Source organism: Delphinapterus leucas, chromosome 6 (genome assembly GCF_059928025.1).
Source record: "Delphinapterus leucas isolate spDelLeu-1000000601 "Yukka" chromosome 6, BTC_Dleu_Yukka2, whole genome shotgun sequence".
NCBI lineage: Eukaryota > Metazoa > Chordata > Mammalia > Artiodactyla > Monodontidae > Delphinapterus > Delphinapterus leucas.
The window spans coordinates 41,085,784-41,110,339 of NC_143134.1; the positions used below are offsets into that span (position 1 = coordinate 41,085,784).

The 24,556-nt window shown below is 32.9% G+C and overlaps 1 protein-coding gene across 7 annotated transcripts in view; it reads left to right on the forward strand.

Moving 5' to 3' along the window:
- AGTPBP1 (ATP/GTP binding carboxypeptidase 1) overlaps window positions 1–24,556 on the forward strand; it is a 171,151-nt gene that overhangs the window by 124,186 nt on the left and 22,409 nt on the right. For 4 of the 7 annotated variants that reach the window (XR_002642679.3, XM_089913054.1, XM_022558844.3 and 1 more), the window contains exons 18-25: window positions 3,262–3,349; window positions 6,770–6,914; window positions 9,538–9,691; window positions 10,730–10,910; window positions 12,215–12,344; window positions 13,377–13,508; window positions 19,956–20,132; window positions 24,092–24,252. Coding sequence is in view for 5 of the 7 variants with exons in the window: in XM_089913054.1 (XP_089769180.1) it covers window positions 3,262–3,349; window positions 6,770–6,914; window positions 9,538–9,691; window positions 10,730–10,910; window positions 12,215–12,344; window positions 13,377–13,508; window positions 19,956–20,132; window positions 24,092–24,252 (1,168 nt within the window). In the remaining 2 variants the exon portion in view is untranslated. Of the gene's footprint in view, window positions 1–3,261; window positions 3,350–6,769; window positions 6,915–9,537; window positions 9,692–10,729; window positions 10,911–12,214; window positions 12,345–13,376; window positions 13,509–18,726; window positions 18,799–19,955; window positions 20,133–24,091; window positions 24,253–24,556 lie in introns of those variants that run through there. The other 3 variants (XR_016393530.1, XM_089913055.1, XM_089913056.1) reach the window with 3 other exon arrangements.

Consider the following 24,556-nt stretch of genomic DNA (forward strand, 5'->3'; position numbering starts at 1 on the left):
GTTTGTATATATTGTGAAGTGATCACTACAGTAAGTCTAGTTAACATCCATCACTACACTTTATTTTTCTTGTGATGAGAATTCTTAAGATCTATTCTCTGAGCCACTTACAAATACACACTGTAGTATTATGAACTATAGTTACCATGCTGTACATTATATCACCATGACTTAGTTGTTTTATAACCTGAAGTTCATACCTTTTGACCACTTTACCAACCCCTCCAGCCCCTGCCTCTGGCAGCCACCATTCTGTTCTCTGTATCTATGAGTTTGGGTTTTTGTTTTTTTTAAGATTCCACACATATGCAAGATCATACAGTATTCGTCTTTCTCTGTCCTACTTATTAGCATAATGCCCTCAAGGCCTGTCCATGTTGTTGCAAATAGCAAGGATTCCTTTTTTATGGCTAAATAATATTCCACTATGTACACACACATATACACACACACTCATACATACATTATATACATACCACATCTTCTTTATCCATTCACTTATCAGTGGATATTTAAGTTGCTTCCATGTGTTGGCTATTGTAAGTAATGGTGCAATGAGCATGTGGGGAGCGGTGCATATCTTTTTGAATTAGTTTTTTAGGGTAAATACCCAGGAGTAGAACTGCTGGATCAAACAGTAGTTCTATTTTTAATTTTTTGAGGAACCTTCATACTGTTTTCCATAGTGACTCCACCAATTTACATTCCCAGCAACGGTGCACAAGGGTTCTCTTTTCTCTACAGTCTCACCAATGCTTATTATTTTCTGTCTTTTTGATAATAGCCATTCTAGCAGGTATGAGGTGATATCTCATGGTGGTTTTGATTTGCATTTTCCTGATGATTAGTGATGTTGAGTACCTTTTCATGTACATGTTGTCCATCTGTATATCTTCTTTGGAAAATGTCTGTTCAGATCCTCTGTCCACTTTACAATTAGATTGTGTGTTTTTTTGCTATTGCGTTGTATGAGTTTTTCATATATTTTGTATATTAACCCTTTATCAGATATATGATTTGCAAATATTTTCTCCCATTTGTTAGGTTGCTGTTTCATTTTGTTGATGGTTTCATTTGCTATGCAGAACACTAACCTCTTATACAATACAACAGCCATAACCACATGGCACCCACATAGGTAGACCAAAAGCTCCGAGAATTACAACCTGATTAGAAGACAGTTATTGTGAGAATTTAAAATTCAGTTCTTTAGTGGCACTAGGCTTGTTTCCTGTGCTTAATAGCCACACATGCCTAGTGGCTGCCACATTGGACAGTGCAGATATCGAACATTTCCATTCTGGCAGGAAGTTTAGTTGGATGGCTCTGATCTAGAAAGTATAGCAAAGGAGAACACTTTATAGACCTATGGGACATAGCTAAACTGGTATTTGGAGGAAAGTTGAATGCCTTTAATAACTGCATTATTTAAAATAAAAAAAGACTGAAAATAAGTTATTGCTCAAGTACTCCGTTTTTAAGTACTCAAAAAATAAGTGCTCAAGATATTAGAAAAACAAAAAATAAAACCAAAAGGATAGAGAATTTTTTAAAATGCCGAAAATAATGAGATAGAGATAGACAAAACATAGAAATACTGGAATTGATTGAAAAAAGTAAAGATTCTGAACAGACTGTAACTGTTGAAAAGGAAATAAAAAATGTATTTATCAGTCACCATATCAAGATGATATTCCAGCTAAATTATATTTACTTCTAAAAAAATAGATTTTACTTTTATTCTAATAAGTGATGGGCAGCGTTTTAATATGTTTTTCTGAAGCTAGTATAATATTATACCAATGCTTGGTAAAGGTAATTTTTTTTTAAAGACCAATTTTTAAATACAGAAATTCTAAATGAGATTTAGCTAATTTAATCATACAGCAGTAAAAGAATAGCATTTTCTTGGAATGCAAGTATAGTTCACAATAGGAAATCTATCTATTTATTGCATCAAGAGGCCAAAGGAGAAAAGCCATGTGATTCTGTTACTGGATGCTGAAAAGGCATTTAATGAAATGATTAAAAACACTTAAATGTAATAAGAATTATGGGAGAAACTGCTCCAGTTATAGGAATAATCATAGCACCTACCACAGAGGGTTGTTGTGAGGATTTAATGACTTAACGTATGTAAAAATGCTTAGAGCAGTCTCTGGCACATAGAAATTATTCAGTGTTAGCTCTTTCTATTATTTAAATAAGATAAAGTTGATTTGTTAAAAAACAATAGACAAATAATTGCATTGAATGGCAAAGTATTTTGATTGAAATTATCAAGACAGTGTTTTGTTCTTACCACTATATTCAGAATCATTTTTGAGGTGGTTTCATTTCTCTAAATATAATAAAAGTAGAAAATAAAGTAACTGTTATAAATACTAAAAGAGGAGATAAAATATTTTAAGTTACAAATGATATGATTTGTATGCCTAGAAAACCCAAGAGACTATTAAAGACTAATAAAAATACTCAGAGATAAGTTTAACATAATGGTTCTGTAGCAAGAAAATGAAGAAATGAAAGTTGAACGAGATCTCAGTAAGAATTGTCAACCTTTCCAAAATTAACATATGAATTTCATTAATTCCGGTTAGAAACCTTTAAAATGACTTTAAAGTGCATGTGGAAAGTATATTTCTAAAACTACCTAAGAAAATATACTATATATTTAATTCTGTTTTTGTTAACAGTCCCTCTTCCTCCTCATCCCTTCTCTCCTTCTCCATGCTATAAACACCCATTTGTATGGAGAAGGCTGAGGAAGAAAACAGTCATGCCATTTTAGTGGCATTGTTTTCCTTACCTTGGTATAGATGGGAATCTATGGAGAGTTAGAGGGGTGATCATACTTAATTTAATATATATTTTTGTCTCTTTCACTTGTTATAAGGAATATATGTATAATTTTTAGTGTAATATGTATTACATATATATAATTTTAATATATATAGTTATACATTATAATTATAATGTATATAATTGATCTAATATAGAAAAGATAATAGAAAAATGTTTAATGACTTTTCACTCATTGAAGTTGTAACTCCATTTTAGTTAAAACTAGAAATGAAACATATCATTGATTGATGTAGGAGATTTTAAAGAAAGATCTCAGATTTTTTAAGTGCATACTGAAAAACCAAAATGTATTTTCTTTTAGCTTTCCTGAATGTTTGGTGCTTTCTACAACGGCAAGATTAATTTTTAACTCAAAAATTCTGAAAAGAATTTTCTCTTTTTTTCTCTCTGTCAAAGGTATGCAACCACTCATGTATTCGGTTCAGGAAGCGTTAAATGCTAGACCATGGTGGATTCGTGTGGGGACTGACATTTGTTACTATAAGTAAGTATTCTGACAGTAATAGGACATCAGTTTACAGAAGGAAATATTAATTCATCTTATTTCAGTTCAAAGATAAAAAGTTATTGTGTTCTTTGAACTTGGTGATATGGTTTAGTATTACTTCCAACAGAGTTTTAAAAAATTTGAGATCCATTATGGGGGTATATTTAGTGGAAATAAAACGTGTTTTGTAGACAGACGACAGACTTAGGTCCAAATCTTGCCTCCCCCACTTAGATGTGTTCTCAACTTTTTTAGCTTTAAAACTCTGGAAACTTCATTGAGTAAGACTGAAATTAGAAACTCTAGGAAATAATTTACAGTGTTTTTTTTTTATTATTCTGGTGATATTAAGTGTAATTCTTTTCTCTTCTGCACACAAATGTTTACCTCATTTTAACTTCCAAAATATTTTACTTGGAGATGTATTCCACAGTTACATTACTTCTGCTTTCACAGTTCAACTTTGACTTCAAATAGGTGATCTATTTATCAAGTTAAAATAAGTGCTAGAAATCATTTATTGCTTCAGTGGAATAATTGGATTATTCTTCAATTCATGACTAAGTGATCTAGGATTATCATATGCCTTGCTTCCCATTTTTACTGTTTCTGCATGTAATACATTCTTCTATCCACTATTGAATGCACTTGACATCCCTGTTTTTCTCTGTTATTAATCTTAATCCTGGCATTTCTGTTTAGTGGATTTTGACTTTTTATATTTTATATTGTGCTTAACTAGCACTAATGTTCCTTCTCTTTTAGTTTTATCCGTTAGAAGAAGAAGAATTCTAAAATTAAACTGTTTTTAATGGTTTAGATAGGCTTTTGGAAAAACCTAGATCTTAAGTGCTATTGCTTTCTAAGAAAGAAATCGTTCCTTGGAATTAATCTCAGTAGGGTTTTCCCCATTTTATTAGCAAAATAAATAGTAAATAAATGAGAGAAAGAAGCATAAGGTTATATGTAATTCTTCTTCACCTGAATGAATTTCATATTTCTTTTAATGGTAGGCTAATATAAATATACTTTATCATTTATCTATTTCTCATAAGTTGGAGTGGAGCAGTGATTATCTGGGAAGTGCTTGGTTAGATTTTGGCAGAATGATTTAAATTGTTAAAGGGTGAAACAATGTTTTTCAAAAAGTATTTCTTTCATGCTTTTTCTTTTGCACAATAGAAATCATCAATCAATGAATGCTTTTCTTTTTCACACTGTAAAGTGAATCGTCATAGCATCTCAGGTGGTTTTTCTTTTTTTATGTAAGGGGTGATGGCAAGGATTTTTGTTTGTTTAGTTTTTATTTTTTCTTTTGGCTACTTCCAGATCTGGAATTGGAATTCAGGCCAATTCAACAGATATTTATTAACCACTTTCTATGTAACAAGCACTGTTCTAGTTGCTTTCCTCAAGCTTGAAATCAGATAGTGGGGATTAAAAACTACTATTTTTGCACTGTCCTTTGATACTTGTTTGTCTCATCTGTAAAATGAGAATAAAACTACTTTGCACGAGTATGTGAGTGAATATAACCTATAAAATGCCATGTAGCTGTAATGTGGTGACATAAATACCTCCACAATTAGATGTTAAGCTTTTGGAGTGAAAGAGTTGGCAGGATCTACTTCCGGACCTTATTTTGCATTTTCCTCAACTCTTAGCACCTTGTCATTGAGTATCTATTCAAGATGTAGTGGCTAAGTTAATGAAGACTCTACCATTCTTTTACGTCAGGGTTCTTTTATTTTCATTAATAGCAAGCTTGATTTTTATAAGATTATATTAGAAGGTCTGATCCCAGGGTGGTTCTAAGGTTGTGATCTACCTTGAATGTCCGTGTGCATGAATAAGTAATCTGTAGGCCATGGCTTTTCTTCAGTTCATGGCTTAAATAATACAAGGTGATTTGGAATTTTAGAAATGAAGTTGATAGACCAAAGCATCTTTAGGTCATCATATCTCAATGACATTTAAAGTCTGGAAAGTAATATGTAGTTTTAAAAACTTTTTATTATGGAAATCTCCAAACATTTACAAAAGCGGATAATAGAATAATGAGGCCCCATGTATTCATCACTGAGTTTCAACACTTATCAACACATGGTTTCATTTTAGCTATACTTTCACCCCTACCTCCACACTGAATTTTTTAAGACATATTTTATCCTTATTTTTTTCCAGATATATTTTATCCATAAATACTTCAAAGGTCTTTGTCTTTTTGAGATACATATTTAAGACAATCTAACCACAAGGCCATTGTCACACCTAAGAAAATTCCTTAATATGATAAAATATCCAGTCAATGTTCGGACTTACTTGTCTCATAAATGTTACTTTATAGTTGGTTTGTTTAAATCAGACCAACCAAGGGATCACACGTATGTCCTTTAAGTCTCTTAATTTATAGGCTTCCTTCTTCTCTATTTTTAAATTTCTCCTTTATTTATTGAAGAAATTAGATCATTTGTCATGCAGGATTTTCCGCATTGTGGATTTTGCTGATTGCATCCCTGTGGTGTTAATGAATTCTTCTATCTCACCAATCTCCTATCAACTCATAGTTAGATGTAGAAGCTTTATCAGTTTCAGGTTTCATTTTTGACAAGAGTACTTCATAGATGGTGCAGGGAATTCCTGTTGCATCGTATTAGGAAATATATCATCTCTGGTTATTTCTTCTTTTGTAATTTTAAAATTGATCAGTGAATTCAGGTATTGTCGTCTGATCCGTCAGCCTTTCATCCAATGGTTGTAGCAGCCATTGGTGATCACTGCCTGGATCCAGTAATGTGTATGGCTATCAAAGAATGGGGGTCTAAAACTTCTGTTGATGTATAGAGTAGTAGCTCTATTTAATTAGTAAATCCAGAAGTGGAAAGTCATGATGTTGGCTGATAGCAATTAACTGCTTTTTTAGTACCAAGTCTAATTTTTGTTTTAAACAACATACTGATTTTTTTTAGAGATTTATTTATTATTTATTTAATTTATTTTTGGCTGCATCAGGTCTTAGTTGCAGCATGCGGGATCTTTCACTGTGGCACTCAGGCTTCTTTCTAGTTGTGGTAAGCGGGCTCCAGAGTGCGTGGGCTCTGTAGTTTGCGGTACTCAGGCTCTCTAGTTGAAGCACGTGAGATCAGTAGTTAGGACACGCGGGCTTAGTTGCCCCACGGCATGTGGGATCTTAGTTCCGTGACCAGGGATCAAACCTGTGTCCCCTGCATTGTAAGGCAGATTCTGTACCACTAGCCCACCAGGGAAGTCCCCCAAGTCTAATTTTTAAGAGTATTTAAGTTAAACTTTTTTACAAACCATGGGTTTTCTTTTTTTTTTCTGAAGTTCTGTTTACTAAAGTAGCAAGAAAAATCAGAATTTTGGTGTGGATGGAATAAACATGCATTTCTGTTGCAGAAATCACTTCTCAAGAAGTTCAATTGCTGCAGGTGGGCAAAAGGGAAAATCCTACTATACAATTACATTCACTGTCATTTTTCCACATAAAGATGATGTGTGCTATTTTGCTTATCACTATCCATATACGTATTCAACTTTACAGGTGAGAACTCATTAAGTTGTACTGTGACCATTATTGTGTTGTATGTGTATGTGTCAGATAATTGAAGAAAAATTGCTTTAATTAAATATCTAAATAAGATAAGAAAAAGATTCAGGGTTGATGACTTCAGAAAATAATACAACATTTGTTGAAATCATTAAAGTAAAATGGGAATGTAGTCTTCATTTTTATTTAATAGAAATACTATGGAAATATGACATGATTTTTACTTTCCACTTTGGGTAGAAATCTACAAATCACAATTTATGAATTTTAACTAGGTGAGATTTCTACTTGTTTAATGAAAAGCATTGACTCTCACAGAAAATGTAACAGTAGAAAATGTATATGCAATTTAAGTTTTTCTGTTGTGAATTCCTTTCTTCTAATGGTTTCATATGGAGTCCTAGATCCAGATTGCTTAGAATATGGGGTATAAGAGTTGTTTTGTGGGTTCTTTTGAGATTGTTTGATTATTTGCATTGTAAAACAAAAAATTCAAGTAATTAGCATGGCAGATTTATACTCAGAACAGAATGTCTGTCCTAATGATCAAGGATCATGAAGCTTCGTATGATCAATTTACCCAGAAAGGAATTGGAACACTATGATTAGAAACAAGCTTCCAAATTATGAGAGAGGAGAACATGAGAGAAAAACATAGTCCATAGAGCAGAAGAAATGTCAAGGCCGAGAACATTAAATGAGGCTCACTTTATTTTAGTAAGGTTCCAACCTACAGTAAAGGTATAAACCGATATGTTTCTGTGCTGAATAACATAGCATCGGAAATATAGTGTTGTTATTTACATGGTATTTGTTACTGTCCTTTACTGATGTTACCTTTTTAGTATATTTTAAATGCCCCTACTTTCTTCCAGTCCCACTACCACGACCTTTTCCACGCATGACCATTGTTTCTCACCTGGACTTATGCCAACCTCTTTCTAACTGGTGTCCCCAAATTCACTTGTATCCCCTTTCCTCTTCATCACTGTTTTATCACACTGTAGCAAGAGGGCTCTTTGATGGCAAATCTAATCATATAAATCTGCTCCTTAAAGTTCCTTAGTGATTTCTCTTGCCATTTGTATGAAGTCTAAAATTCTTACCGTAGCTCATTCAGTCATTTCTCCACTATTTTGCACAGTTTGGGCCATTTCTTCATACTGTTTGAACTGTTACTTACTTAATATTTATTTTTAAATAGACTTTAAAGTAATTCACTGTTTAAAGATTATCCTCATCCTAAGTTAATATCTGTGGAATTACAGGTTTAATGTGCTAAACTTTTTTCTAATTCACAGTAAAATACATATCTATTAAAATTTTTTTCAAGGTTATCCACATACCACTTAGTTATCTTAATTACCAAATACTACGCTTTGGGAAGGACTGGTCTACCGGGCCCTTCCTTCTGTGTTAAATTCTCGATTTCTTACCCTTTCTGGTCTAGCTATAATGAATCTTCTTCAGTTCTTTGAAATGTCCTTCTTTTTTCTTATTTCATGGTCTTCCTGTATGCTTTCCTTCTGCCTACAGTGCACTTTATATCCATTTCACTCATCCTTTGGATCTCACTTTAAATGTAATTTTTTTCTAGAAGACCTTTCCTCCCTGCCCAGACTCTGCGAGGCTCCCTTCCCTTTATTTCAAGCTCTCATAGCACTGTATATTTTCTCTAGGGTAGGGACCATTTATTCATTGTTGTATCCCCAATGCCTGGCACAGTTTCTAGCCCGGAAATAGTGACCACATGGTAAATCATGATTATGTGAATGAACATAGGCAAAAGTTTGGAAAGCAACTAAGTATCTTTAAAATAAGGGATTGAACAATTTATTTTTGGTGTGATCATATACTAAAACCATTAAAACTTGTGTTTTCAAAAGACATATAGTCAACATGTTTAATGATATGGCATAATATTTATAATTTTGAATATCAATGTGAATGTATAAATTATTAAATGATAAAATCAGATTATAAAAAGTCTTACATGTAATTACAGTTTTGTTTATATATATTGGCATTTGTTAGTAGTAATCTAGGTGATTCAATTATGGGTGTTTAAAATTTTTTCTTGTACTTTCTGTGTCTTCCAGACATTTTACAATGAGCCTTTATTAATCTTGAGATCAGGAAAGATTGTTAAAAAATTTGTGCTGCATAATATTCATTCTCCATATTTTAGGTTGCCGTTAACAGATCTATAGTCACAAAATTTCAACATTCAGAAGCCTTTGGAAACCAAAAGCATTTTCATAACCCATTTGGCAGGCAAAGCCTGGCCTGAATTGATGTGAGCTTATTTAGAATATTGATTCTACTTAGCGTGACTCTTCATATGCTTTGCTACAGAAATACTAATGTGCTTATTTACAGGCTGCTGCCGCTGACCCCACTGGTTATATCGCACTATTAAGGGTATCCAAACTGTATCTATCCCCTTTCTCAAGTTCCCAAATACTGATATTTAACTGCATCTGGACCCTAATCCCCGGAGAACGGATTAGGAATCTGATTCACTTTTAGTTATGTTCAAGATCTGGATGCATTTATTTCTGTTTATCATAGGGAGTTTTTAAATGATTATATACTTTGCTTTTAAATTTTTATTAAGATGCATCTTCAAAAACTGGAATCAGCACACAATCCTCAGCAAATCTATTTTCGAAAAGATGTGTTATGTGAAACCCTGTCTGGAAACAGCTGTCCCTTGGTGACTATAACAGCAATGCCAGAGTCTAATTATTATGAACATATCTGTCAATTCAGTAAGTTTGTCTTCTTCACTCACAATACCAATCATTCTTACTTATTTTTCTTTGCTTCATGACTATTTTGTAAGGGCATTAGTACTAGGAATAGGCATCAGAAGTCTTGGGTTCTAGTCTGGGTCCTGTTACTGCCTAGCTCGGGCCCACTTCTGGGCCTCAGTTTCCTCATATGAGGGAGCTGCCTGAGATGACCTCTGAGGTGTCTTGATACTAATATTCTGTAGTTCTTATTCTTAGAAGTCATACCCAAAGTATAGTATAACAAATTATACCATCAGTTTAAGACTTTACAATTAATTTTATTTATAAATAAAACTACCATAAACCTATCAAGTATTTTGATGCTAGTACTGAATAGCTACTTGTTTTTCCCTGCCATTTATGTTTTTAAAGTTGCCTCAAATGTACAGCTATGGTAAAAAATATATATATACATATAAGAAAACTGTTCTAATTTTGTTAAGAAGGTAAAATATTTTCAGGAAAGAGAAAGAGCTTGCTATTTATGAAAATATGAGCAGATGAACTGAATGGTTATTTTGTAGCCCTGTATATCTAAATGTATAGTGAAAAATATTTTTCTTTGTAAATCTCTGAGCAGATATACGTATTGTTCTGTGCTTATCATAGCGACTATAAAACAGGAATAAGATTATATTTTCCTTATTTTTTCCATGACTTTATGAAAAATAAATTTATATTTCATCTATTTTCCCCAGATGCTTGTTCTTTATGAAACCAAGATAATATTAAAAAATTAATTTTATATGTTAGATTAATCATTGTGAAATAAATGACTCAAATACTATTTAATGTGTTATGTTCATGTAGGACATGACTTATATGGGTTTTATATCTGTTTTCTCTAGCGGGCCTAGTATAGTGCTTGTATATAGTAGGTGCACAGTGAGTTCTACTTTGACTTTATATCAGTATTCACAATTGAGTAGAAATATTTCTAAAGCCCCAAAGTCAAACATCATACAGACTTTCAGTAGACGTTCATTTTAATTTGAGGTTTTATGTCTACTTTAGGAAATCGCCCTTACGTTTTCTTATCTGCTCGGGTGCATCCTGGAGAGACTAATGCAAGTTGGGTAATGAAAGGAACATTGGAGTATCTCATGAGTAATAACCCTACTGCTCAGAGCTTACGAGAATCCTATATTTTTAAAATTGTCCCTATGCTAAATCCAGATGGTGTCATCAATGGAAAGTAAGTTAAGCAATAGTTATAGAAATATTATAGATTGTTGTGGCTGTCCTGTATAAACTTGTTGAAATAATAGCATCCACGTTAATTTCAAAAAACAAATCTAGTGATTTTTCTAGAACAAAACAAATTTAGTGAAGAATTAATCTGATAAATTTTTAAATGAAAGTATAATTTGTATATTATTAGTACTATGATATTTTGAGAAATTCTGTATCTATTCATGAGAATATGATTTTATAAAATGTATGTCTGCTTGAATTGTTTTAGAAAAATTACAGTATTGGGATATGAAAAAGATTTTTAGCACATTGTCTTATAGTCCTTTTTATTTGACATGGCATGATCTTAGGTTGTTTTGAGATTTAGAATCTTCTGGGATCTCTTTCCACTAATATGGAATATTGGCTCCGTCTGCTAACCTCTTCTTGATATGAGTAGGAATTCTTCAGAGTGGAAATACTGGAATGTTACTTTTTAAGTGGAGGTGGCTTACAGCTGGTACAGTTCATTTACTGTGTCAATTAGACCAAGGTCTCTTTAATGCTTCTGAAAGGGGGGTGTTAGTCTAACTGTCATGAGCATCTCCAAAGTCGAGGACACCATATTTATTTATTCAATAAAAGAACCATGAATATTTCTCATATTTAGGAAATTTTTGAATTAAAAAAAGAGAATAATTTCTGTTTAGGTAGTATGATTATGGAACTAAAATGAGATTTTATGTCTAGTTTTAATTCAGAAACATATTGACTAGTTAGAATTCTGTTTATATTTCTGTTATCACCTTATGACCATTTGCTTAAATTTTTGCTCAGTGGCTTTAATACTTAATACCTATGATTAATGAAAACGTATTTGAATTTTTATAAGAATGTGTGCTTTTCATACACAATACTTATCTTTCTTAGAAGGAGGGCCAGATAGCACTTTTAATAATAACTGATACAATCAAAATACAGAATGTTAGCATAAGAAATGATTATTATGTAGTCAGGATGGAAAATATGACCATGAGTAAATTTTATGGTGTATGGAACAAAACCCCAGAATGGAGAATTTTTCCTATAGCTTGAAAATTTTGACATAAAACTGCAAGCTTACCACAGTTAAATGCATGTAACACAAGATCTTGCACATAGCAAATGCTAAATAAATGTTTACTTACTGACTATAATATGCATTCTGGTGAGCACACCATTTATACCTGTTTGAAATATTTAGTGGAATAGAATCATAAAATTAAATCAAGTGTATGTAAGAGTTTATTGGTACCAGTGTTTGTCATTGTGTTTACATATGTGTAGTCACCGCTGTTCTTTAAGTGGAGAGGATTTGAATAGACAGTGGCAAAGTCCAAATCCAGATTTACATCCTACAATTTATCATGCCAAGGGTCTGCTGCAATATCTGGCTGCAGTGAAGCATTTACCACTGGTAAGTGCAATATTTGTTTGTATAGTCAAAGAGGTGATTTTGTTGTAAGTTAGTATTTTGTAGATTATTTTCTGATTATAAAAGCTGGGTGTTAATTTCAAAAGCAGTTTCATTAAAACATCTTTGTTATCTATCACTTGTGTATTAATTATGTTGTCTAATTAATATAATGTATCCATGTTCTTATTTCATTAGATTTAATTTTTATAATTCTCATGAGCCCTTTACTTTTCTGTTTTGTTTATGAATAGTGGTAACTCCTGGCTGTAAGTTTTAGCTATTTGACTTCACTGTTTGAACAATATCAAGGTAAAAAAAGTACAATAGGTATCTTCCAAATTCTCAAACTAGTAGAAACTTATTTCTGAGCTCGTTAGCTAATTCTAAAGCAGGTAAGTCTCGACTATACACATAGGAAAGGTAATATAGGCATGGTGGGAGGCTCTCCTGAACTGTGTATGTGTGTTTCTTCTGTTTTCAGCAACTTTTGTTTAGAATGTTTCCATTATTTTAATCTTTAAATGAGTTAATCTTCCTTTGGGAAAGATAGAACACTTTGCAGAGGGGCAAAATTGGCATGCAAATCTGTCCGTTTTCTATTTTTAAAATGATGCTCTTGAAACCATACCCCTTTTAAAATGTTTTTCATGAAAGCATTTTTTATGTTCTCTTAAATTAGGTAAATATTTTAACAGCCCTTGGGCCAGTGATGAGTGCAGCTGTAGATTTGACTATAATTGAATTTATTATTTTTTAAGTGATGAATAGTAGATACAAAAGAAAGAGTGGAACTCGTGGCTTGATGCAGGACCTACCTGCAAAGAATTTAGCCGTTCTAGGATTAATCATAGATCCTTTCCAGAAGTAGATATGTATTATTACTTTTATTGATTCTACTTGTTAGATGGTGGCTCAGTTACAATAAAAGGACAAAGGAACACAGAACTGTTTATTGGCTTCATATTAGCTAGCTTTACTTGGCAATATATGAATTTGAAGGATTTTATTTTTAAAATATATTATCTTTTCAAGGTTTATTGTGATTATCATGGCCACTCCCGAAAGAAGAATGTATTTATGTATGGCTGCAGCATCAAAGAAACAGTGTGGCACACGAATGACAATGCAGCTTCATGTGATGTTGTGGAGGATGTGGGATACAGGGTAATTATTACAGATAAGGCAGGAATTTTTGAATTTCAAACACGCATAAAACTGCAGAAAATAATTTAACATATAGGAACTACTCAGATTCAGTAAATGGTACCATTTTGCCATTTTGTTTCAGATTTTTCGTTTTAAATGTTTCTTCTAATTTTTTTTTTGCTTTTCACATTTTTTAAATTAAAGCAGACTTGATTTACAATATTGTGTTAGTTACAGGTGTACAGTGTAGTTATTCACTATTTTTATAGATTATACTCCATTTAAAGTTATCATAGAATGTTGGCTGTATTTTCTGTGCTGTACAGTATATCCTTGTATTGTTCACGCATTGTTTATTTTATACATAGTATGTATCACTTAATCGCCTACTGTTATCTTGCCACTACCCCATCCCTCTCCCTACTGGTAATGGCTAGTTTGTTCCTTATACCTGTGAGTCTGTTTCTCTTTTGTTATATACATTTGTTTTATTTTTTAGGTTCCACATATAAATGATAATATACAGTATTTGTCTTTCTCTGTCTGACTTATTTCACTAAGCATAATACCCTCCAGGTCTATTCATGATGTTTCAAATGGCAAAATTTCATTCTTTTTTATGGCTGAGAGTATTCCATTGTATAATATACATCACATCTTCTTTATCCATTCATCTGTTGGTGGATACTTAGGTTGCTTCCATGTCTTGGCTATTGTAAATAGTGCTGCTGTGGACATCGAGGTGCATGTATCATCTTGAATTAGAATTTTTTGTCTTTTCTGGATATGTGCCCAGGAGTGGGATTGCTGGATCATATGATAGCTTTATTTTTAGTTTTGTAAGGAACCTCTATACTGTTCTCCATAATGGTTGTACCAATTTACATTCCCACCAACCGTGTAGGAGGGTTCCCTTTTCTCCACACCCTCTCCAGCATTTATTATTTGTAGACTTTTGGATGATGGCCATTATGACCAATGTGAAGTGATACCTCATTGTGGTTTTGATTTGCACTTCTCTAATAATTAGAGATGTTGAGCATCTTTTCATGTTCCTGTTGGCCATCTGCATGTCTCATTTGGAAAAATAGCTATTCAGTTCTTCTGCCCATTTTTTAATTGGGTTGTTTGGGGTTTTTGTTGATGTTGAGTTGTATGAGCTGTTTTATATATTTTGGATATTAACCTCTTTCAGTCATATCATTTGCAGATAGTTTCTCCCTTTACGTAGGCTGTCTTTTCATTTTGTCAGTTGTTTCCTTTGCTGTGCAAAAGCTTTTAAATTTAATCAGGCCCTAGCTATTTATTTTTGTTTTTGTTTCCTTTACCTGAGGAGACAGATCAAAAAAATATTGCTGTGACTTACATGAAAGAGTGTTCTGCCTATATTTTATTCTGTGAGTTTTATGGTTTCCAGCCTTACATTTAGGTCTTTAATTCATTTTGAGTTTACTTTTGCATATGGTATGGAAAATGTTTCTAATTTCACTCTCTTACATGTAGCTGTCCAGTTTTCCCACCACCACTTATTGAAGAGACTGTCTTTTCCCTGTTGTGTATTTTTGCCTCCTTTGTCATAGATTAATTGACCATATGTTAGTGCATTTATTTCTGGGCTCTCTATTCCATTGCTTGATATGTCAGGGTTTTTTTGTATGTGTGCCAGTACATTCCTGTTTTGATTACTGTAGCTTTGTAGTGTAGTCTGAAGTCAGGAAGTCAGTGATACCTCCAGCTTTGTTTTTCTTTTTTTTCCTCCAGATTGCTTTATAGTCTTTTGTGGTTCCATATAAATTTTAGGATTATTTGTTGTACTTCTCTGAGAAATGTCCTGGGTATTCTAGATATTTTGATAGCGATTGCATTAAATCTGTAGATTGCTTTGAGTAGTATGGACATTTCAACAATATTAATTCTTCCAGTTCATGAACAGGGATATCTTTCCACTTCTTTGTATCATCTTCAGTTTCCTTCATCAATGTTATATAATTGTCAGAGTATAGGTCTTTCAGTTTATTCCTATGTATTTTATTCTTTTTGATGCAGTTTTAAATGGAATTAGTTTTGGATTCCTGAACTAATGATAGTTCATTATCAGTGTATAAAAAAGCAACAGATTTCTGTATTTTAATCTTGTATCCTGTACAAGAAAAATCCCAAGTAAACAACCTAACCTATCATCCAAAATAATTAGAAAAGGAAGAACAAACAAAGCTCAAAGTCAGCAAAAGGAAGGAAATAATAAAGATCAGAGTGGAAATAAAATTGAGACAGCGCCCCCCCCCAAAAAAAATAGAAAAAAATCAATGAAACCAAGAGCTGTTTTTTTTTGAAAAGATAAACAAAATTGATAAGCCTTTAGCCAGGCTCATTAAGAAAAGGAGAGAGGTCCCAAATAAACAAAATAAACGAAAGAGGAGCAATTACAACCAATATCACAGAGATACAAAAAACGTAAGAGAATACTATGAACAGTTTTACGCCAACAAATTGGATGACATGGAAGGAATGGATAAATTCCTAGAAATATACAGTCTTCCAAAACTGAATCAGGAAGATATATTGGGTAGGCCAAAAAGTTTGTTTTTTTCCATAAGATGGCTCTAGTAGTATTTAGTTGTCTTTAACTTCATTCAGAATAATTTTGTTAGATTGTATTGTGACAGCTGTCATGTCAGCATGCATTTAAAAAACGTATCAAAATGGGTGAATTTTTGTGTAGCCATTTTAATATTGAAAATGGAAGAAAAAAAGCAACATTTTTGTCATATTAGTTTTTATTATTTCAAGAAAGGTAAAAACGCAACTGAAATGCAAAAAAAGGTTTGTGCAGTGTATGGAGAAGGTGTGTGATTGATCGAACGTGTCAAAAGTGGTTTGTGAAGTTTTGTGCTGGAGATATCTTGCTGGGTGATGCTCCACGGTCAGGTAGACCAGTTGAAGATGATAGCGATCAAATTGAGAAAAATCAACGTTATACCACATGGGAGATAGCCAACATACTCAAAATATCCCAATCAAGCGTTGAAAATCATTTGCACCAGCTTGGTTACGTGTATTGCTTTGATGTTTGGGTTCCACATAAGTTAAGCGAAAAAAACCTTCTTGACCTTATTTCCGTGTGAGATTCTCTACTGAAACATAATGAAAACGTTCCATTTTTAAAACAAATTGTGATGGGCGATGAAAAGTGGATACTGTACAACAATGTGGAATGGAAGAGATTGTGGGGCAAGTGAAATGAACCACCACCAACCACACCAAAGGCCGGTCTTCATCCAAAGAAGGTGATGTTGTATATATGGTGGGATTGGAAGGGAGATCTCTATTATGAGCTCCTTCTGGAAAACCAAGCAATTGATTCCAACAAGTACTGTGCCCAGTTAGACCAACTGAAAGCAGCACTCGATGAAAAGTGTCCGGAATTAGTCAACAGAAAACACATAATCTTCCATCAGGATAATGCAAGACTGCATGTTTCTTTGATGACCAGGCAAAAACTGTTTCAGCTTGGCTGGGAAGTTCTGATTCATCCGCCATATTCACCAGACATTGCACCTTCGGATTTCCATTTATTTCAGTCTTTACAAAATTCTCTTAATGGAAAAAATTTCAATTCCCTGGAAGACTGTAAAAGGCACCTGGAACAGTTCTTTGCTCAAAAAGATAAAAAGCTTTGGGAAGATGGAATTATGAAGTTGCCTGAAAAATGGCAGAAGGTAGTGGAACAAAAGGGTGAATACGTTGTTCAATAAAGTTCTTGGTGAAATGTGTCTTTTATTTTTACTTAAAAACCAAAGGAACTTTTTGGCCAAAGCAATAGATGACCTGAACAGACTGATGACTAGTAGTGAAATTGAATCAGTAATAAAATAACTCCTAGCAAACAAAAGTCCAGGATCCAACAGCTTCAAAGGGAAATTCTACCAAACATGAAAAGAAGAGCTAATACCTATCCTTCTCAAACTACTCCAAAAAATTGAAAATGAGGGAACACTCCCAAATTCATTTTACAAGGCCAACATTACCCTGATAACCAAAACCAAAGACACTACAAAAAAGATTACAAGCCAGTATCTATGATGAATATAGATGCAGAAATCCTCAACAAAATATTAGCAGACCGAATCCAACAATATGTAAAAAGGATCATGCACCATGATCAAGTTGGATTTATTCTAAGGATGCAAGAATGGTTCATATTCACAAATCAGTCATTGTAATATGCCGCATTAACAAAAGGAAGGATAAAAATCACATGATCATCTCAATAGATGCAGAAAAAGCATTTGACAGAATTCATCCATTCATGTTAAAAGCTCTCATCAAAGTTGGTATAGAGGGAACATATCTCAACATAATAAAGGCCGTTTATGACAAACCCACAGTTAATATCATACTCAAGTTTGAAAAACTGAAAGCCTTTCCTCTAAAAATGCTTCTCACAATCTAGATTTTTCATCGATTTGGAATTTATTTTTGTATGAAGTGTGGGGGTCTAATTTTAGTTTCCCCATGTATAACCAGTTGTCTCAGCACCATTTATTAAACAGCACCTCCTTCCTCTGCCGATTTTATAAAGCCATCTGTTACAGACCTTGTTTCCACATGTATGGGTGTGTTTTGAGGTCTGCCTAGGACTGAAGGGAGATCTATTGTTTTACGTACTGTGTGCTTTTCATTTTGTCACAGTGTCTCTCTTACTATATTTACACCTAAACAAGCACCCCAGGTTATTTTCTAAAAAAAAGTTTCAGTAACATACCACTCCCTTTAGCAAAACTTCAAAGCACACTTTCTTCTTGGTGTCCTCTCTCTTCTTCCCCTTCCCCAAATAAATAAAATGATTAGAGTTATGTTAAAAAATGGAAACACTCCAGAAATGTAGAGTAGTGAGTGAAAGTCATCTTCTCTCAATTAATCACTAATTAATCACTTTCACCATGTGCTTTGTGAGATTTATCTCTAAGCACATTCATTCATAGATGTATATAAACATAGTATATCAAGTTTTTTTGTGTTTTTTTTTTAACGCTCCACAGCAACTTTTTTTTCGCATGTTTGTTGGCCGTCTTTCTAGGTCCTCATATCTGGATCTGTCTTCATCTTTTTGATAGCCACACAAGATTTTCATTGTGTATTTTTGTTATTATTGTACGGCTATACCAAAATGTATTTATTCACTGTCCCTTGGTGGTGGTCACTTCATTAATATTGCCAAATTGTGTTTCATAAGGATTGTACAAATTGACACTCCCCAGTGGATGGTAGTGCTGTTCTCCAAACATCTTGGTATCATCTTTGCCAGGTGAAAAAAATATCTGATGGTTTTAGTTTGTGTATCTGTAATTATAATATATGAGGTCAAGTATCTTTTTCTGTGTTTGGCCAATTATGATCTCTCTCTTTTTTAAAAAATAGCCTTTTCTCATATTCTCTGCTTACTTTTGTACAAGTATCTAATTATTGTTTTTAAAATAACTTTATAAGTATACTCTTTATATTAAAATTTTTGTTTATGATGTGTAGTGATTTAAAACTCTTATCATATTTGTTGATTTTTTTTTTTTTTAAGGAGCTTCTGGGTTTTGAGGCTTAGAAAGACTTCTCATTCTAAGATTTTAAAAGTAAATCTCATTCTAAGATTTTAAAACTACTGTTTGTAGTTTCATTTAAAAATTTAACTTATTAATTTAAAATCTAAATTCACAATCTAATTAGAGTTAATTCAATGGAGAGTGACTTCAGCTGGTTTTTCTCAGTGGCTGACCAGTTGTGTCAGCTTTTCGTGAATGATCAATGTTCCTCACTAATGATAATACTAATTTTAACAAATACCTTTGGTTCTAATTCTGAACTCTCTTTCTAAAGATGCATCTATTCCTATACCCGTATCATCATTTAACTAATGTTAGATATGTAATTATCTGTCAGATTATTTCTCCAGTCACAGCCTTTTCTTTCAGAATTCCCCAGGGTATACTGCTATATTTCATTTTCACGTGAACCTGAGAATAATTTTAAGTTGCAAAAATGTTGTGGGCATTTAGACTGTGACTGTCTTAGCTTTATTGTTTCATTTAGGGGTGATTGACGTTTACAGTGTTAAATCTCTTAGTCAAGCCATCTTCATGACTAAAGTTTCTTCATTTTTTGAAATATGTTTTCGTATTTTAAAACATGTCTTTTTTACATGGTTTTATTCCATTTATTGGTTGGTACTATGAATATTATCCTTTCGTTCATTCTATTTTCTGATTAATATTTGTCTAGGAAAGCAGAAAAGTCTAATTTAGTAAGGATTCTTTCAGTGTTTTGGATAGCAAGGGATATAGGAAGAAGATCCATGTGACTGCTCTAATGACTATGCTTTCATAAAAATTTTTCAAAATTTGGAAGTTAAAATAATTTTAAATGACAACAAAAGAAAGCTCTTGAAATATTTTATCATTCTTATCTTTGCAGACTTTGCCTAAGATTCTGAGCCATATTGCCCCAGCATTTTGCATGAGCAGCTGTAGCTTCGTAGTAGAAAAATCTAAAGAATCTACAGCACGTGTTGTAGTTTGGAGAGAGATAGGAGTACAAAGAAGCTATACCATGGAGAGTACTTTGTGTGGCTGTGATCAGGGAAAATATAAGGTAAAACATCTCAGGACTTCCAGCCATAAAAATATTTCAAGTCTTCCATATATGCTCTAGTAGTTTTCAAGTATGTATTAAATGATATGTTTGTTATACTGAGCTAAATGTAACTTGCAATAATGGAATTGAATTATATGCGATCTTAAGAACAGTTTTTTTTTTTTTTTTAACTTCTTTGAACTAAATAGCTTGCTTTGGATCCTTATGAAATCTTGGTTGAGTCTATTTACAGTCATAATTTTTAAGAAAGCATGCTGTAATACACATTTAAATAACGGTTAGTAATTTTTAATGAGCTGTGCAAGTAGTACATTATTAATAAAATGTTCTATCATTTTAATTTATTGGATGTAAATATATATTTATGCATTTAGAAATAAACACATTACACTAAGTTTTTTTAATTTAGACTTTGTGTGTGTGTGACTTTTAAATGCATATTCCTTCACTAATTTTTTTTTTCTTGACTAAGACTCCTCTTCTCCTCCTCCTATGGTACCATAGCCTTTTATGGGAAACAATGAGTTCAGACTTTACTTTTGAAATTTAAGAGTAATTAAATGTTAGGTGACTTTGAATTTTTTAATTTTAAAGTTTGAGAACTTAAAAAAAATTTTTTTTATTGGAATATAGTTGATTTACAATGTTTTGTTAGTTTCAGGTGTACAGCAAAGTGAATCAGTTATACATATACATATATCAACTCTTTTTTAGATTCTTTTCCCATATAGGTCATTACAGAGTACTGTGTAGAGTTCCCTGTGCTATACAGTAGTTCCTTATTAGTTAATCTATTTTATATATAGTAGTGTGTATATGTCAATCCCAATCTCCCAATTTATCCCTCCTTGCGTTTCCCTGCTGGTAACCATAAGATTGTTTTCTGCATCTCTGTGACTCTATTTCTGTTTTGTAGATAAGTTCATTTGTACCATTTTTTTAGACTCCACATATAAGCGATATCATACAATATTTGTTCTTCTCAGTCTGACTTACTTCACTCAGTATGACAATCTCTAGGTCCATCCATGTTGCTACACATGGTATTATTTTGTTCTTTTTTATTGCTGAGTAATATTCCATTGTATGTATGTACCACAAAAGATTGAGAACTTAAAAGGCAATGAATTGGACCTTAGGTAAGCAACTGTAAACCCGGATATTTATTTTCCTTGCCTTGGCCACAAAAAGCTTTTCAGGTGTCATGCTAATTATTCCACTCATTCTGTTTTGTTGTGTTTTGTTTTTTTGACATGGGCAAGAGGAATCTGAATCTCATAGTGATTTTCTTATATGTCACATAAAAGTGATTATAACTTTATGTTTAGAAAGAGTTAAAAATCTTCCAATTGGTTAGTATTAAAAATGTAAACATATTATGATTGATGCCAAAATGTTCAAGTGGAGAGCTTAAATGATTTTTCCAGTCTGTAACAAACTGGAAGAAAATTGTATAGATTTTGCAACTGGCGTTCAAACTTTGGGGGCCTAGATGGGTAGAACTTATTGAAATTTCAGTACTTTCTGTAGAGTGACTCTTCCCTAAGATTTAGGTTGACCACAGTATACTATTCTTCCAAAATGTGCTATCTTTTGAAATCTCTTCAAATATTGTAAAACAGTGTCTTTTAGACTACCAAAGGCGCGATTGTGGTAAGAGAGGAGCATGAGCACTCCAGCCCACAGACCTTGCCTCCTAATCACTGCTTTAGTGGACTGTAAGTGTGTGGGATGGAAAAAAGCTTGACAGTCATTTTTGTAAAGGACCATAGGTAGTTCCTATGATTTAGGGAAATAGACTATAAATTATTTGTTCTTAAAGAGATGCAGTCCGTCTGGAGAAGGTAAATTAAAGTATCAGTGTCTGTGAAACTAGTCTCTGGGAGTAGGGAGAGAAGAAGTCAGGGAAGCTGAGACTTGCATGCCCCTTGAAATCATCTGCTGCATAATAATAGTAGCACTTTCTTACTATATTTGGATTCTACTGATAGACTTTCACTGGATTTTTTTAAATGTTCTTTTTGTGTTTTGATAAATTTATTTAGTCATTGAAAAAACTGCGTTTAAAAAATTGCTAAAATATATTTTGAAACATAAAACATTAGACGAGTTTTCTAAAAATTACTTTATAAAATTTTTAAAATAAAATAGTTAGCTAACATATAGTCATTTCTCTTTTATACGATTTACATTGACATATATATATATACTTTACGTGATTTCCGTTGATAGAGTTACATTGATTTAAAACTCCTATGGAGAGACGTATGTCTTACTACTAATAATAAACTAAGTTTTTTACATCTAAAATTCAGTGCTTTGATCATAACATACACTTTTCTAAAGTTTTTTAAAATTAATATTATTTATTTATTTTTGGCTGCGTTGGGTCTTCGTTGCTGCATCCGGGCTTTCTCTAGCTGCGGCAAGCGGGGGCTACTCTTCATAGTGGTGCACGGGCTCCTCATTGCGGTGGCTTCTCTTGCTGTGGAACACGAGCTGTAGGCCTGTGGGCTTCAGTAGTTGTGGCATGCGGGCTTCAGTAGTTGTGGCGCACGGGCTTAGTTGCTCCACGGCATGTGGGATCCTCCCGGACCAGGGCTCGAACCCGTGTCCCCTGCGTTGATGGGCGGATTCTTAACCACTGCACCACCAGGGAAGTCCCAATAAACTTTTTAAAGAGCAGTTTTAGATTCACAGAAAAATTGAGTGGAAACTACAGAATTCCCATATACCCCCCTCCTCCCCCCTACACATAACGTATACTTTTCAAACTTGTTAATATTAGCTAATAAGTTGTGTAAGTCTAATAATATTTTAAGAAACAAATCTCTTCACCCTCAAGAATGTTCTTACATTACTGAATTTTAGGCTTCAAATATTCTTTATTTTTATTTTTGATGAGCTAATTCAGAAATAGGCATAGCCTTTCTAAAGCTTTTAGATTAAGAAGACAAATGCATTTTCTAAGTCAGTTAGGTCACATTTCTTAGAATATTTGGAGATGGCCAAACTATTTAAACAATCAGTCAATCATTATTATGAAGGCATGTGTTATGTAGAGTAAATAACAGTTTTTATGATTTATCTCTTCAGTTACTGTGTGCTTTTAGTCTGGTCATTGAAAGTCTAGTCTGCTCTCATCTACGCCTGCAACCTTTGTTGGTGTAAGGATTGCATTTATTTTAGAGGTTCGTTTTTATCTGAGAATTAAATGATAAGCAACGTCTTGATTTACAGTCCGTTGTTATCCTTTTATTTGGTAATGTTTAACTTTTGGTAAACCGTATATATTGTTTATTGAGAAACTATTGGTTAAAACAGGGTTGTGGTAAAATTTTGTTTTTGCGTTAGTAGACCAACTTTGAAATGGGCGTTCTTAACTGACATGGAACATAAGAACTTATTTTACTGCTGCCTCATTAGCTTAGATTCGTCTGATTATTTTTTGACATAGTTACCTTTCTTTTGTTTGTTTTTTACTCAGCAATTTCTTTTTATCATTCAGGAAAAGTATGTATAAAGTAATGTTCAAGTATACAAATTGGAGCCTTGATTGTAGCACTATAATATTTCAACATCGTCATACAAGTAGTAGATTACAAGAAGTACTAGCAAGATCTTGTAAAAATATAATTTCACTCATGAGCTCCAAGAATAACTTAACCACAAGATGTTTATCTGTTTTTTCCTCCCCAGTGTGTTGGTGAAAATAGTTTGCACTCAGTGAATGAGCATAGACATTTTAGAAACGTTTTTTTAAGACAGTTTCCTTTGTGACTTAAAATAATCTTATGTTATTAAGACACTGTGCTTATGAGTCCTAGGTTCATACAAAGTGCCAGCCTTTTATTTTATTAATATAGTTACAAATTCCTTTTAGTAATTTAAATGAGATATATAGCCAGAGGATAGCAAATGTCCTAGTTACATGTTTATTATTTCTTTATTTTTAGGGTTTACAGATTGGTACTCGAGAATTGGAAGAGATGGGAGCAAAATTTTGTGTTGGTCTATTGCGTTTGAAAAGACTGACATCCCCACTGGAATATAATCTGCCTTCTAGCCTGCTTGACTTTGAAAATGACTTGATTGAATCGAGCTGCAAAGTAACTAGGTAAGACATACTTGTTTTATTCTTTTGTTATATGGTAGTATATTGTTAAACTTCATTAAATTAGTTACGCAGAGGAAAGGCACAGAGATTTTGACAGGCAGGAGCATTTTTAGAATTAATATACATAAGTCTTGCTTCTTTTAACATTGGTATTTGGATAAAATTTTAATGAAATATCCTTATATTTGGAATGCTGTTTTAGTGATCTTAATGATTTGCTTTTAACTTAAAAATAAGCAGTGTGGAAAACAGTTACTTATATCAGATAATATGTAAATTAAGAAGGCTTGGAGCCAAGATTCAT